This window comes from Hemitrygon akajei, chromosome 7 (assembly GCF_048418815.1).
Source record: "Hemitrygon akajei chromosome 7, sHemAka1.3, whole genome shotgun sequence".
Taxonomy (NCBI): Eukaryota; Metazoa; Chordata; class Chondrichthyes; order Myliobatiformes; family Dasyatidae; genus Hemitrygon; species Hemitrygon akajei.
Genome location: NC_133130.1, coordinates 90714618 through 90731792, shown reverse-complemented (window position 1 = coordinate 90731792; position 17175 = coordinate 90714618). Strand labels below are relative to the sequence as shown.

The 17175-nt window shown below is 45.2% G+C and overlaps 1 protein-coding gene across 2 annotated transcripts in view; it reads left to right on the top strand.

Moving 5' to 3' along the window:
* The first annotated feature begins 1807 nt into the window (after positions 1-1807).
* dtd1 (D-aminoacyl-tRNA deacylase 1) overlaps positions 1808-17175 on the top strand; it is a 170320-nt gene continuing 154952 nt past the window's right edge. Inside the window, exons 1-2 of one of the 2 annotated variants that reach the window (XM_073051406.1) lie at positions 1808-1967; positions 16962-17052. In XM_073051406.1, coding sequence (XP_072907507.1) covers positions 1925-1967; positions 16962-17052 — 134 coding nt within the window. In that variant the 5' untranslated portion in view covers positions 1808-1924. The remainder of the gene's footprint in view (positions 1968-16961; positions 17053-17175) is intronic. The other variant, XM_073051407.1, reaches the window with a different exon arrangement.

Sequence of the window (17175 nt, the reverse complement as noted above, 5' to 3'; positions counted from 1 at the left end):
TGATCAGAGCATCATTCAACACCATGCTTCAAATAGAAGGAGGTAGCATAAGTTATCTCATCTACCCATGGGAGAAAGGACAGGCAGAGCACACTGTTCACTAAGAGAGTCTGTGTTAAACAGATAGATTCAAGGTATGGACAGGCCATAGTGAGATCTCCTGGTGCCAGTGGAATTGGCCTGAGCAAACATCAACTCCTTGTCAAGAAAGAGGGGGAAGGGAAGAGGTAAAATTAAGACTGTGGCTGCATCACTGTCTGGTATGGGGGGGGGGGGGGCTACTGCACAGGACCGAAAGATGCTGCAGAGGGTTGTAAATTTAGTTGGCTCCATCTTGGGCACCAGCCTACAAAGTACCCAGGACATCTTCAAGGAGCGGTGTCTCAGAAAGGCAGTGTCTATTATTAAGGACCCCCAGTACCCAGGACATGCCCTTTTCTCACTGTTACCATCAGGTAGGAGGTACAGAAGCCTGAAGACACACACTCAGTGATTCAGGAACAGCTTCTTCCCTTCTGCCATCTGATTCCTGAATAGAAATTGAACCCGTGAACACTATCTCACTTTTTAAATATGTATTATTTCTGCTTTTGCATGATTTTTAATCTATTCAATATATGTATACTGTAATTAATTAACTCTTCTATATTACGTTTTGCATTGAACTGCTGCTGCTAAGTTAACAAATTTCACGACACACGCTGGTGATAATAAACCTGATTCGGGTTTATAAACATGACAGCACAGTGGTGCCGCTGTAAAACCACTTTCTCATACAGGGGTTCCAGGCCTTTTTTATGCTGTGGACCATGCCATTAAGCAAGGGGTCCGTGGACCCCAGTTTGGGCACCCCTGATCTCTTTGCTCCTGCAAACTGGCTTCAGTCCCAACTCTGTTGGGTTTCCATGTTCTCCCTGTTATCACGTTGGTTCTCCCAAGAGCTCCTGTTTCCTTTCACACTCCAAAATGTATGGGCTGGAAGGTCAACTGGCCCTCAGTCTGCAGGTGAGTGATAAGAGCCCGGTGGGGAATTGACGATAATAGAACATAGAACAGTACAGCACAGTACAGGCCCTTTGGCCCACAATGTTGTGCCGACCCTTAAACCCTGCCTCCCATATATCCCCCCCACCTTAAATTCCTCCATATACCTGTCTAGTAGTCTGTTAAATAGTCTGTTAAATTTCACTAGTGTATCTGCCTCCACCACTGACTCAGGCAGTGCATTCCACACACCAACCACTCTCCGAATAAAAAACCTTCTTCTAATATCCCCCTTGAACTTCCCTCCCCTTACCTTAAAGCCATGTCCTCTTGTACCGAGCAGTGGTGCACTGGGGAAGAGGCGTTGGCTGTCCACTGTACTGTATCTATTCCCCTTAATAATGGGGTGGAAAATACTCATTGGGGTTACCCCATGAGCTAGTATGGAAATAGGAACCATTTCCCAACAATATAAAAAATATGACTGTCTGAAACTGTACTGGACCTTATAGTGTTGCTCTTGCTTATGGTATAAATGTGCCACAGAGCTCCCTCGTCTTGCCGAAGAACGAGTCACGAAGACTGGTCCCTGGATTTTGTAAATACTATTGGTTTATTGACACCGTGGGGGTATTGGTTCGCTTACAGCGTAGGTACAGCGATCAATGCACGATTCATGTAAATAACTCCTTAATTTCTTTTTGGAATGTATAAAAAGCATGGGCGGGCTGACTGACTGACTCGAGTTGCTGAGGAAAGCCCTCTTTGTGTGGAGGAAGAGCACACTGCGTGTAGCGCTGCTCCCGCCCTGTAGGGGAAACGTTGCGCCGAGTTTCGCCAGCGCCGCCCCATCGCCGTCTGGCTCAACACTGCGGCTGCACCCAGGAAGCTCCCAGCGATCGTGCGCCCACACACTCCGCTGCCTCCCCGGCTCAGCACCATGAAGGCCATCATTCAGAGGGTCGCAAAGGCCAGTGTGACAGGTCAGTCCGGGGTGGGACACGGGCTGAGGAATAAAGAAGGATTTCCCTCGCGTTGTGTGGCATTCCCCATGCAGGGCCACTGTTGCACCTGAACCGCGCCGGTGGGTTCACCCGCGCACGGGCAGCGTTCGTGTCTGCTGGCTCATTACCAGCGATGTTCCTCTAACGTAGGACTCCTTCCGTATGTGTGCAGCCCCCAGCCCAAAGCCTGTTAATTCCCAGCACGAGAAAATACTGAACAGAAGACGGAAACGGGTCGTGAGACGGGGGAAGATTCGCAGCCAGGGGCTCCGTGCTAAATAGGTTGGGATCTGCATTCTCCTGCGCAGCCAGGCAGAGTAAATTTTACCCGATCGGCCACCCCAATTCTGTGCAAGGGGCTTATCGAATTATTCCTCACCTAACCCACGATTTCATCCTCGTGATATGCGTCCGGGCAATCTATTGTGCAAGTGGACATTGTGGGAATATTTCATGCTGCTTGTTATTGAGGTCCCGGTGGAAACAGACTCCGTGTTCGCGAATGAAAATTGTCCACCGACGTGTGGGGTGAATCATTTTGGATTCCCAACCCCTGACATGGCTGGCTTGTGGATGCAGCGTGTTTACAAAATCTTCTCAGCATTTGACAGATTAGGCCGTTGTACTGTTTTGTATACGACAGTCCATGAATGGTGTTTAAAAACTTCCCGTGTTGGTGCTTGGTTGATATTGCGCGGTCTAAACTTGAGGGGGGAAAATAAAACCCGCCTCCCTCCCCTTTGTGCTCTGTGAACATTCTGAACGGCTAACGAGGTGTGCTCACATCAGTAATGAAGGGGTTGTGGTAGCTGAGCGGGGATCTGGGGAAGATTATTTTTTTTACCCAGAGGGTGGCTGGAATCTGGAAATCTCTGCTTGATGGGGATAGATACTTTGACAACACATAAAAAGCCTCTGGACTAGCAGCCTGAAAAGCCGAGGTGCAATTGGCGGTAAATGAGATTGATATTGATGGTAGTTGATAGCTGAGATGGATGTAGAGGGCCTGTTTCAGACCCATATGACCCTGTGGCTCCAACTCTCATAGAGAGCAGCTTGGTAATGTCCAGATTTCTTTTCTTGGCACAGATGGAGGATTACAGTGGATAACCTATTTCTTTTCCGATATGCCATGGCATTAGTTATGCCCATCCAAAAGAACCTTCTTCACCCAGGACAGCAGTCTCTCAGCATTGCACTGGAGCTGCACTCCAGCTTGTCTCAAATCTTTTGGAGATGGACCTAGCCACAGTCTTCTGACTCTGAGGCAACAGCTGACACCTAATCTAGATGTAATGTGGAGGGTCTGACTCGGGAAACAGGCTGAAATGTGCACCCCTGCGTTTGAAACTGATGGTCACTTTGTGGCCACAGGAGGCCAAACCTGGACAGAATTTTATCCACAGAACTATTTGGTTCAGGCAGATGGCTCTGATAAACTGTCGGAATTTAATGCTCATTTATAGATAGGTCTAGAAGCGTTGAGTTTGTTGATTAAAAGTTATCATCCTGATTAGTTACCATGGGAATTTGTAATAATCAGTCAAGTTGGAGGAGGCAGCTACTGATCCTAATTCATGTGGCTTTGATAGGGATGGGAATGAAGTAATAGTTTAAACAAGATTCCTGGGGAATCAGGCCATTTGTGCTCCCCGCAATGCTGTGGATGATGAGATGAGGAGGACGAGTGGTTATGTTGGAAAGAGTGAAGATAATTCGGTGGGATGGCGGAACAGGGAGTAATTGTGAATACACCGTGGTCATAACCTGGGCTCACTTTCATTCCGAATGCTGTTGCTCACTTTCATTGTTGGCACGAGTTGTGTCTTTATCTCTGTGCACCGGATGTTTGTTTGTTTTTAATGGGTTCTTCTGGGTTTCCTGGTTTGTGGCTGCCTGTTGGGAGAGAAATCGCAAGGTTGTATAATGTACACATACTTTGATAATAAATATACTCTGAGCTTTAAAGAACAGTGTACTTAATAAAGGAGAAGGCTGTAAGAATCATTTGAGGTACTCATGTGGTGGTTCAGGTGAATCGGGAGAGAAGGTGGAGGTTCTCTGACTGTTAAATAAATGTTAAATTTGGCTCTACTAATGATATTCTCATCCTGGTGGAGCATAACCATACTACTGCTTTAAAGCAAGCTATATATATATGCCAATATTAATTTACACTCTGATAACTCCCACCCCATTTTTGGTCTGATGATGGTGTTAACTTTGTAATAAAAGCAAGAATTGGCTTTGGACGTGTGTGTTAAATCATAGCTTGATCTTTCATCTACTTTCCCTTTTGTTGGTGGGATGTTGGAATAGGAGATGAGACCTGCAGAATTTCATGTGCATTTGCCCATTGTTATTTTAATGAGGGAGTTGTAGAGTCATACAGCACAGAAACAGGCCCTTTGGCCCATCTTTTCCTTGCCAAACTGTTATTCTGACTTGTCCCATCAACCAGCACCCGGACCATAGCCTTCCATACCCCTCCCATCTATGTACTTAATCCAAATTTCTCTTAAGTGTTGAAATTGAACCCGCGTCTACCACTTACACTGGCAGCTCGTTCCACACTAACACCACCCCCCCGAGTCAAGAAGTTCCCCCTCATGTTCCCCTTAAACATGTCACCTTTCACCCTTATCCTATGCCCTCTAGTTTAAGTCTCACCCATCCTCAGTGGAAAAAACTGTTGCATTTACCCTATCTGTACCCCTCATAACTCTGCATACCTCTGTCAAATCAGCCCTCATTCTCCTGTGCTTCAGGGATTAAAGTCCCAGCCTTATTCAACCTTTCCCTAAAAGTCAGATCCTCAAGTTCCGGCAAAATCCCGGAGCTCCATGGATTTGAAGCATCCTTGATGAAGGAATACTGATGTAGGTCCAATATGGGCTGGTCTATGAACTGAATGGGAGGTTTCTGTGCTAAGGTTTTGCATGTACCTGCTGCTCCTGTCATATTGGCTGGTAGAGGCTGAAAGTTGCTGTTGGAGAGGCCTTCGGGATTTGTTGCTGTGTGCACAGCGCAGGGATTCAGGAGCTGAGGGTCATTGAGCAAAGGATGCAGATCCTGGTGTGGGTGTGGCCTTTCCTGAGGCCCCACCACCCATTGCTACAGCTTGGTCGGTGCCCGTTGAGTGGGCTTGGGCCTGTTGAAGAAGGGGATGGGTTGGCTAGGCCCTTTCCAGCTTGATGAGTCTGCACTCTAATGATGAGTAGAAGATAGATAAGGCTTGGATTTGTTCTTGGGTCAAAAATAAACCAAGGTGATCATCTCTTGTTCAACAAATTGTGACGAAAGGTATTTTGTCATAATAATTAATTCTTAACTTTTGGTATTCATGGAATCTTACAGCACGGAAACAGGCTCTTTCGACCCAACTCATCCACCGTGCTTATCGACGCTAATGTTATTGCCCGCATTAGGCCCAATCTCTATCTGCTTTTCCTATCCAAGTACCTGTACAAGTGGCTTTTAAACATTGTAATACCTCCTTTGTTATAGATGACCACTGCCCTCTGCATGGAAAAGCTTACCCCTTAGATCTCCTTTACATTTCTCCCCTCTCACCTTAACCCTGTGCCTTTTAACTCCCCTGCTGTGGGAGAAAGACTCCGACTCTATCTATGTCATTAACAATTGTCTAACTCTTTGTATGGTCGCCTCTCAGCTTCCCATATTCCAGCCTATCCAGTCTTATATTGCTTAAAGCTGGCAATGGGAGAGTTTTGGGTTGCAGGAATAACAGATTGGTATCCACTGGGCTGCAAGAATTAAAGTTTGAGGAACATAACAATTGCTCCTCCTTCTGTTGCCTTTCTACAATGTTTCCAGTAGAACACTTATCACCTCCTCTACACTTCATAACCACTCTGGGATCTTATCTAAGATCCATTACCTATTGTTAGGGGCTAACTGATAAATAAGTTTGGGACAAGTTTGTAAAGAGGCCAGCAGTAGGTAGTGGGCCTATAAAAAGTATTCACCCTCCCCCCTTGCAAGTTTTCACATTTTATTGTTTTACAACATTGAATCACAGTGGAGTTAATTTCGCTTTTTTGACACTGATCAAAAGAAAAAGACTTTTGTATCAAAGTAAAAACAGATCTGTGCAAAGTGATCTAAATTAATTTCAACTAGAAAACACAAAATAATTAATTGCATAAGTATTCACCTCCCCTTTAATATGACACACCAAATCATCACTGGTGCAGCCATTTGGTTTTAAAATTCACATAATTAGCTAAATGAAGATCTGTTTTTGGAGACCTGTCAAGGTGTTTCAATTGATTGTAGTAAAAATACACCTATAATTGGAAGGTCCACCTGCTGGAGAGTCAGTATCCTGGCAAAAACTACACCATGAAGACAAAAGAATATGCCAAGCAACTCTGCGAAAAGTTTATTGAAAAGCACAAGTCAGGAGATGGATTCAAGAAAATTTCCAAGTCACTGAATATCCCTTGGAGTTCAGTTCAGTCATCAAGAAATGGAAAGAATATGACACAGCTGTAAATCTCTGTAGAGCAGGCTGTTCTCAAAAACTAGTGCAAGAAGGGGACTAGTGAGGGTGGCCACCAAGAGACAGATGACAACTCTGAAGGAGTTCCAAGCTTCAGTCCTGAGATGGGAGAGACTGTGCATTCAACAACTGTTGCCCAGGTGCTTTATGGGAGAGTGGCAAAGAGAAAGCCACTGTTGAAAAAAAAACTCACATGATATCTTGGCTAGAGTTTGCCAGAAGGTATGTGGGAGACTCTGGAATCAGCTGGAAGAAGTTTCTTTAGTCTGATGAAACCAAAATAGAGCTTTTGGTTTCTGATAGAGCTATCAGACTAAATGCTATGTTTGGCATAAGCCAAACACCACACATCATTAAAAACACACCATCTCTACCGTGAAGCGTGGCTGCATCATGTTGTGGGGATGCAGCAAGCCCTGGAAAGCTTGTGAAGATAGAGGGTAAAATGAATGCAGCAAAATACAGGGAAATCCTGGAAGAAAACTTAATGAAGTCTGCAAGAGAACTGTGACTTGGGAGAAGATTTGTTTTCCAGCAAGACAACGACCCCAAGCATAAAGCCAAAGCTACACAGGAGTGGCTTAAAAGCAACAAAGTTAATGTCCTGGAGTGACCAAGTCAGAGTCCAGATCTCAATCCAATTGAGAGTTTGTGGCCGGATTTGAAACTGGCTGTTCAGTCACAATCCCCATGCAATCTGACAGAGCTTGAACAATTTTGTAAAGAAGTATGTGGAAAAGTTGTAGTGTCCAGATGTGCAAAGCTGATAGAGACCTATCCACATAGACTCAAGGCTGTAATTGCTGCCAACGGTGTATCTACTAAAGACTGACATGAAGGGGATGAATACTTATGCAATCAATTATTTTGTGTTTTCTGTTTGTAATTAATTTAGATCACTTTGTAGGGATCTGATTTCACTTTGACACTAAAGAGTCCTTTTCTATTGATCAGTGTCAAAAGAAACATTAAATTCACTGTGTAAAACATGACAACTTCCAAAGTGGCATGAATACTTTTTATAGGCACTGTATATGATTTTAACAGCTCCTCAATTTCCTAAATGCAAGAGATTCTGCAGATGCTGAAAATCCACACACTCACACTCTCACACACACACACACACACACACACACTCACACACTCACACTCACACTCACACTCACACTCACACACACACACACACACACACACACACACACACACACACACACACACACACACACACACACACACACACACACACACACACACACACACACACACACACACACACACACTCACTCACCAGTTGACGTTTTGGGCTGAAAACTTTCTTGATTCTGTCCCAGTCCTGATGAAGGGTCTCTGCCCAAAATGTCGACGGGTTATTCCTTTCCATAGATTCTGCCTGAATTTTTTTTGTTTTTAAAAAAAAAAGCTTGGTAACAGGCCCTTCCAGTCTGTTGAGCAGATGCTGTCTAATTATATCCATATGACCGATTAACCTACTAACCCTTATGTCTTTGGACTGTGGGAGGAAACCAGAGCACCCGGAGGAAACCCGTGCATTCACAGGGGAGAACATACAAACTCCTTACAGACGGTGGTGGGAATTGAACCTGGGTCCCCGGCGCTGTAAAGTGTTGTGCTAACCACTATGATACTGTGCCACTCCAAGTTCCTCCAGCATTTTAAATGTGTCACTCCTCAATTTCCTGCCATCGTCAAGGATGAACTGACTGCAGACATTGCAGGTCTCCTGTTCATAGACAGCCCTTAGAAGTGTATCATTAAGTTGCAGTTCAAAAGATATTTCTGCTTTGATGTGATGTTGAGAATTTTTATAGTGAGCTTACATTAGAGGGATCAATGGATGATGCCAAGAGTGCAGAATATTCTAGAATCTGCGATAATGGAATTTTTTCAGGAAGGTGGAAAATAACAACAGGGTCAATGAAATGAAAATAATTTCTGAGGTTATAATCAGCTGAATACATGGATGAGTGATGTTTAGAAGTAGATAAGATGCCATGCAAGGAGTTGCTCAATAGAAGTGGAGCAAGGGGCTTGCTGATAATTTATGGTTGTGGATAGTGGGCTGGTTCACAGTGGGCAAGTACAAGTGGCTATTTGTGGATCAGCAGTGGGGTGCTGCCGGGATCGGAGCCTGGAGGCTGCCGACAAACTTTAGGCCCGAGGAAAGCTAAGTGAAAGGTTGCGGATGTGGCAGGTGGAACATGGGTTGGAAAGACGTGAAGCTATCTGCTTTGGTTGAGAGCACAGTAAAGCATTTTTCAAATGTAAGAGATCGAAGGGCGGGGGCACCCTGGTACACGAGTCACTGAAAAAGAGGCCCAACAATCAAATTGGAAGGCCAAGGTTGTGTCACCATTATTGTTCAAGGAATTGAGTACAGAAGTGATGGTATCTTGTATTACGCGGTGCTGGTGTGAGCACATAGAATATCATGCTGGTTTGCCGTCTTACAGAGGATATATCTGTGGCTGAGAGAATGCACCAAAGGTTCGGCATGGTCTCTGGAATTTCGAGTTAAGGAAACTGTCTGAAACTCCCTGGAGTTGAGGAGATTGAGAGCTGTTCTCTTTGAAGCAGACCAGGTCCTTGTATGTTCAGACAGGGTACACGTTGGGATTATGTGACCTCGGACTGAGGCCTTTAGAAACAGGGCTTGCTGTTTAAAATGAAAAGGGCCAATTAGTTAGGACAGAGATGAGAAATTTCTTTATGTAGAAGGGAACAAATCTTCGTAATTCTTCATACAAGAGGGTTGTGGGAACTTAATTGCCAAGTATATATAAGCCAAACATCATTAGATTCCTTTGATGCAAAACCAGTCAAGTGTTATGAGGTTATTGCAGGAAAGTGGCACTGAAATCACAGACCTTTTTGGACGGTAGAGCATGTGGGAGGGGCTGATTAACCATGTCCTGTATATTTATTTCTGTTCCAAGAGGACAGCAGGGTGTGTGGAGTTTTAACATGAGAAGAAGGATTTTATTTGGAATAGTGATGTGCCTGGGACAATCTCAACATGGAAAGGTTTTATTTTAATAGGATTGATGGTGGCATTAAAGGGGGAAATCAAATCAAGCAGGTTTATGAAAATGTGAGGAATGCTGGAAATACTCAGCAGGTCAGGCAGCATCTATAAAGGAAGAAACAGGGCACCAACTGTTCATCTGAACTGAGAAAGGCAAGAAATTGGACATTTTGGGTGCAGTGAAGGGAGAGAGGTGCAGAGAACGAAGGGCATGTCCTATAAACGAGGGAGACTCCTAAATATCGAATGGGGGGTGGGTCTAGGGCGTAGCTTCAGAATAGAAGGAAGTCTTCTTTGAATAGATGACTAATCTCTTTAGCTAGAGGGTAGAGAATATGTGGAATTCATTGCCACAGGCAGCTGTGGAAGCCAAGTCATTGGGTTTATTTAAAGCAAAAGTTGATAGGTTCTTGATTAGTCAGAGCATCAAAAGTCATGGGGAGAAGTCAAGAGAACGGGGTTGAGAGGGATAATAAATCAGTCATTTTGGGATGGTGGAGCTTACTTGATGGGACAAATGGCCTAATTCTAATCCTATGTCTGGTGCTGGCTGAGAGAAAAAAAGTGAAGCCTTATTCATTTTGTCTGGAGGAGGTATAAAGAGAAGGAGACAAATGAGTTGGAAGAGAGGTGGATGGAATTAAAAAAAGAAATACCTGGAGCTGTTGGAAATCTGAAAGTACTGGAGGTTTCCGCCAGATCAGGCAATGTCTGTGGGGAAAGGAGTTAATGTTATAGGATGATAACCTTTCACTGGAGGTGGCCAGTTCTGACACAAACTGGAGAAACTGGTTATCTGGAATAGTAGAATTCATCATTGAGTCCTGTGGGCTGTGTTGTGGCTAAACAGAAGGTGAGGTGGTATCCTTCAAACTTGTGGAGGGCTCTGCTAGAACAGGGCAAGAGGCCGAAGACAGGGATACCAAAGTGTAAGAGGCTCAGCAGGTCACCTGGAGGGGCAGGGGGCGGAGGCCAGAATAAGAAAGTTGGGGAGGGGGAGGAGTGCAAGGTGACAGGTGAGTCCAGGTCAGAGGGTTCCCAACCCTTTTTATGCAGTAGACCCCTACCATTAACCAAGGGGTTTGAGGGGTGGGGGAAGACAGGAGTGTACGGTGATTCCACCTCCTTCAGCCCTTCACCTATCACACCTCAGCGTCTCCCATCATCCCAGTCCTGATGAAGGGTCACAGCCTGTTTATTTCCCTCCATGGAGCTGCCTGACTTGCTGAGTTCCTCTAGTATTGTGTGTGTGTGTGTTGTTCAAGATTTCCAGCATCTGCAGCATCCAAAATTGGAGGAATGCTTTTCCATGAAGAGCAAGATGAAAAGTGGGTGTGGGCAGCCGGAGAGAGCTAGCAACTGCTCTGTTTAAGCGGAGACGTGAATTCATAAAGCAATCTGTTATTCACTACTCTGTTCAGAGATTGGAAAAACTGCCTCGCAAGAAAATGCTAAACCTGGAGAGGGAGGGTGGAAGGTGTTCAGAAAGGAAAACCAAATGACAAATGTGTTAAATTATTCATATTTACAGAGATGGATGTGAATTTAAATGAGATATTTAATAGGTGAAATCCAGCAGCCAGCTGCGTCGCCTCATCCAAGCCTACGTCGACTACCAGTTCTCTGAAAATACTACGTGTGCGGTGGTGCGTTGGCTGTGTTACACAGCTAGTCAATTGGATTAGTAATGTGGAGGAACAGAGTCCAATCCCTCCAGAATCTAAATTCAATTAGATAAGAATCTGGGATGTGAATGTAGTGACAGTAACCATGACACTGGTAGGTCGTCATAACAACCTGTCCCTTGGGGAGGGATATTTGCTCTCCCTACCCAGTCTGGCAGAGGTATCCACAATGTGGTTGATTCTTCACTGGTCTTCGGGAAAACCAACACTGTGACTCGTTTCAGTGTGTTCAAGGGGCTACTTTGCCATCAACTTTCAAAGCAGAATTGTTACAGGTTTACCAGAATGTTGCTGGGACTTGAGGGACTGAGCAGGTCAGAACTTTATGCATTGCAGGAAGGGTGATATTATAAAAGGGTGTAAGATTGCAGTCGGGTGAATGCCCATATGATGAGTGTAAGTGAACTGAATCATACCAGCGCACAGATGGAGGGGTTAACTGGAGCAAGTTCGAGCTCAATCAGAAGACATTGTAATGCTGCGTCTTCAAGAACGGGCTTGATTCAAGTAGGGAGTCTGAAGTGGGGGCAGCCAGGAGTGGATCAGCTTGAAACCGCACGCTAGCACTGGAGGGGCAGAAAACTCATGGACTGTAGTGGAGGCGAGGTAGGTCAGTCAGAGCAAGGTGAATGGACAAGCGGGGCTGGCTGTGAGTTGGGACACGCCTTTAGGAAGTAGATCGGTTTATGGTAAATGAGTGAATGGGTTTATGTGCTCGTGAGTTAGAAAATACACAATCACACGTACCTCCACCGTATTGTAATGAGTGATGTGTCGGTATACTGAGTGCACATCTCTGACACCCTGAGCTCTCGTCTAGTTTGTGTTCCAACTTCTCACAGAACTCTGCATTCGTAGGTAACTATAAATTGCCCCTAGAGTAGGTAGGGTGGGCAGCTAGTGGCCTTGTGTGAGAGACTAGTTCATTGAGGACTAGGGGGAGTGTGGGGTTGATGAGAATATTCTGAGAGCTGGAATGTAGATTCCGTGGGATAAATGGCCTCCAGTATCACAAGAGAATTGCTCAAGCCCAAAGGGTGATGGAGGCCTGGACAAAGGTTTCGGTGATGCATGGCCTGGGGCTGATGGAGGTGGAGGCAACTATTTCAAAGTCAAAGCTGAGTGCATTGTCAAAGGTAGGTTCTTGATGAGTAAATGTGTTAAAGAATAAGTGGCACATAGCATCAGAATCACAACATTCAGAAGAAAGACATGAACTGTTGAAAGTCAGGATACTTTCAGTGTTCCAGTTGCAGTCACGATCTGAATTCATTCTTAGTTGCATCGTGTACTGAGTTTTAGAGCATTCCGATTTAATTTTGGATGCAAGGGGGAGTGAGGAAAATAAGAGAGCAACACAGAATTTCGTTAGTGAATCAGAACCCTTAATTATTGGCACAGCTTAGAGGCTGAGTGTAATGTTATATAGAGCAGGGTGCAGTGAAAGCCCAGTCTGACCTGAAGCGCTCAGAGTAAGCGGAATACACTCAGTGGCCATTTTATTAGTACCCCCTATACCTGATAAAGTGGCCACTGGTATATATTTGTGATCTTCTGCTGCTGTTGCCCAACCACTTCAAGGTTTGGCGTGTTGTGCCTTAAGAGATACTCTTCTGTACACCACGATTGTAACACGTGGTTATTTGAATTCCCTTTGCCTACCTGTGATCTTCAACCAGTCTGGCCATTCTCCTCTGACATCTCTCATTAACAAGGCATTTTCATCCACAGATTCTGCCACTCACTGGATTTTTTTTTGTTTTGTTTTTCACACCATTCTCTGTAAACTGTTGGGACTGTTGTGCAAGATCAGAGGTTTCTGAGATACTCAAACCTCCCTGTCTGGCACCAACAATCATTCCACAGTCAATCACTTGGATCACATTTCTTCCCCATTCTGATGTTTGGTCTGAACAACAACTGAACCTCATGACCATGTCTGCATGCTTTTATGCTTTGAGTTGCTGCCACATGATTGGCTGATTAGATATTTGCATCAATGAGCAGGTATATAGGTGTACCTATTAAAGTGGCCTCTGAATGTATGTGGTAAAAAAAACACTTAATACAGTGAGCACGTAAACAATGGAATGGGATGGAGCATCGTTCTTCATTAGAATCTGACCAATAGGATTTAAAGGGAGGATGGATTAAAGAGTTTAAGGAGAAAAGGAATAGAGTGATGTGTTGAATGACAAAGGAAAGATGCATAAGGATTAGCCTCGTGTGGTTTCTGAGTTTCAATGCCCCTAGGAAACAAAGGGCTAAGAAACACTCACAAGATGCTGGAGGAACTCAGCAGGTCAGGCAGCATCCATGGAAATGAATAAACAGTTGATGTTTTGGGCCGAGACCCTTCCACAGGACTAAAAAGGAGGTTAAAGGGAAGATGACAGAATGTAAAGGTGGGGATGGGGGTGGGGAATGAGGACAAGCTACAAGGTGGTAGGTGAATCCAGGTGGGTTGTTGAAGAAGGAGTCTGATAGGAGAGGAGAGTGGACCATAGGAGAAAGGGAAGGAGGAGGGAACCCGGGGGAGGTGATATGCAGATGAGAAGAGGTAAAAGGCCTGACTGGGAAATGGAAGAAGAGGAGAGGAAGAAGGTAATTTTTTTTTAACGGAAGGAGAAATTGATATTCATGCCATCAGGTTGGAGGCTACCCAGACAGAATATAAGTTTTGCTCGTCCACCTAGTCTTGGCACAACAGGAGGCCGTGGACTGACATGTTGAAACAGGACTGGGAATCAGAATTAAACTGTTTGGCCACCAGGAATTTTGGCTTGAGGTGGATGGGGCAGAGGTGCTTGACGAAGTGGTTCCTCAGTTGACGATGGGTGTCGAGGAGGAGCACCAGACACAACGGACAGCTTTGCAGCTGGAGTGTTGCCTCATCTGGAAGGACTGTTTAGAACCCTGAGTGGAGGTGAACAGGCAGGTGTAGCACTGAGGCTGTTTACTGGGGTAAGTGCCAGGAGGGAGATTAGTCAGGAGAGACGAATGTTCAAAGGAGTCACAGGGAGTGATCCCTGTGGAAAGTGGCGGAGGCAAGTAAGGATGTGTTTAGTGATAGGATCCCTTTGGAGATGGCTGAAAATGCGGAGGGTGATGTGTTGGATGTGTAGGCTCATGAGGTGGTAGGTAAGTCAAGACGAACTCGTATTATTGTTGAGGTGGCTGGACAATGGAGTGAGCGCAGAAGTTTGGGAAATGGAGTAGATGTCGGTGAGGGCAGCATCAATGGTAGAGGGAGGGAAACCCTGTTTTTTTTGAAGGAGGACAACATCTCTGCTGTCCTGAAAAGGAAAGTCTCAGCCTGGGAACAGGTGCTGCAGAGGCAAAGGAAGTGAGCGAAGGGAATAGCATTTTTACAGGAGACAGGGTGGGAAGAGGTATAGTTGAGATGACTGGGAGTCAGTAGGCTTATAAACGTGTTGGTTGACTGTCTCCAAAGATGGCGACAGAGAGATCGAGAAAGGGGAGGGAGATGTCAGAAATGGACCAAGTGAATTTAAGGGCAGGGTGGAAATTAGAGGCAAAGTTGATGAAGTTGACGAGCTCAGCACGGATGCCTGAAACAGAACCAATGCAGTCATCAGTGCACCAGAGGAGGAGTTTGGGGGGGTTATTGGGGGGGAGCTTGGGAAATGGGCTGTTCTACGTAGCCACCTGAAGCACACGTGTTCATGGTTGGAGTTCTAGTCAACCTGGGGTGTAGGACATGACTCTGAGAAGCTGATGTGATCCAGTTATAAGTCAGTGTGCTCCTGGAGTTGACAAATGACTTGTCAGTGCAGTACTGGTGTCAGCACTCCCACCATGTACTCGACTGGCAATAAATGTCACAAGCTGTCACACTATTTGGAATATGTTCCTCATTGGGCCACTATACTCCTCCTTAAAACAAGTCTAAATGACACAGCACCTTCTGCTCCCACAGGTGTTATGTTCATGAATGGAACACAACAGTGTGTAGGGTTTGTTCTCGGGAGGAAGTGGGAGCTTTTCAGCCACCGAAGCCATAGAGAGTGCGGCCCTGGCGTTTCAGAGCGTACACCGCATCCATGGCAGTGACCGTCTTGCGCTTGGCACGTTCAGCGTAGGTGACCGCATCGGGGATCACATTCTCCAGGAGGACCTTCAGCACGCCGCGGGTCTCCTCGTAGATCAGACCGGAGATCCGCTTGACGCCGCCACGGCGAGCCAGACGGCGAAGGCCAGTTTGGTGATGCCCTGGATGTTATCACGGAGCACCTTACGGTGCCACTTGGCTCCGCCTTTGCCCAGTCCTTTGCCTCCTTTCCCTCTGCCAGACATGATGCTGCTTCACTCGGGTCGCTGCTCAGTGCATAGGGTTATGACACGGGCCTGTATACTCCAATTCCTGCTCTAATTTCAAATGCATCCACAAGCTAGTGATAAAATCCTTCACTCTCTCTATTATTTGTGGCATTTCTCCATAAACACGCAGGGCAGTTACGGACACTCATACCAGTAATTGTTTCCATGTTTGTGTAGAAGGCAGAACGACGCAGAGTCACCATGTGCTGATGGGTGTCAGTGGATCCCATGTGACTCTGTTAAAAGAGAGGCTTGCAATATTAGTGTATTGTCATAGTTTACTTTCAGGAGTTGCAGCCTTCCTTTTAACTCCCATTTATTCCCGCTCGTCAACACTTTGGTGTCCCTAGTCTCATTGTATTTTTCTCTTTCTGAGATGGTTGTTTCAGTTTATCTTCAGTCTCTTTCCCTCTATTTATACACCTTGCTTCCCGATCAGTCTCCCCCTTTTAGCCCAGTAATTATTCAAAAGTGAGTTTGCTAGACTAGACACAGCTAACCCAGGTAATGTGACCTAGCTAATCTCAAGGATTTTTTTTATATACTTCACTCCAGTCTTGTGTCCAACTCTTTTCACCAAATCCTCCTTATCTATACATCTAACCCACATCTGCCGGCAGTATTTGCTTTCCTTGGGGAAGTATGTTGCACATCCTAAATCCACTCAGTGGAAGAACAATCAAGCTTGCTCATCCGGCAGTTCATTAAGATCCGAAGATGTGAGCCAGTCATTTCCACCGGGCTTCGTGTGGTTAACGAGTACACGCAGCCAGGGATAATGGCATGTTCTGTGGCCTTGTGTGCTGGAGGAAGGAGTTTCCTGTGGCACAGGTCATGCATTGGTGACAATGAGTGATCTGATAGGAGTTTTTGGAATATTAAGGGAAGTGGATAGGCCAGGGAGAGAGAGAGGAGTTCTTGCTATTTGTTAGGAAGTTAAGGATGAAAAATTAGGGCCAGATTTCTCAAGAGCAAAGTTAGAAGCATTTGTCTGTGCTGAGAGAGGTAGAAGTTTGCAACTCTCTTTGACAAAGAGCAGATAAAATGTCGATTGTTAATTTTAAAACTGAGATTGATAGACTTGTTAGCCAGAGTTATTGAAGGATGGTGGTAAGGAGTAAGATCAGAAAAGGCTGCATTCTGCAATTCAGTTAGTATCAGAGGAGAGAGAGTCACCGCAAGGGAAGTATGGATAATTGCATGGATAGGAGGAGTATGGAGGCTATGGTCCAGGTGTGGGTCAATGGGAATAACGGTTCAGCATAGACTTAGATGGGCTGCAAGGCCTATTTCTGCACTGTAGCCGTATGACTGTAACCGTAACCAAGATGATAAAACTTTTTCAGTTCTGTTCACAATGTGTCTCTTTTTGTTTTCAGTTGGCGAGGAGCAAATCAGCTCAATAGGAAGAGGACTGTGTGTACTACTAGGCATCTCTGTAGAGGACACCCAGAAGGACATTGAATACATGTGAGTGCATTAAAAAAACAAGTGCCCTGGTGCCTCAGGAAAAAAAAAGACCTGTTGTTGCAAACCAGAATGATTATTGACCATTAATATTTAACATTGGTAATAGAATATAATGCCACTCAA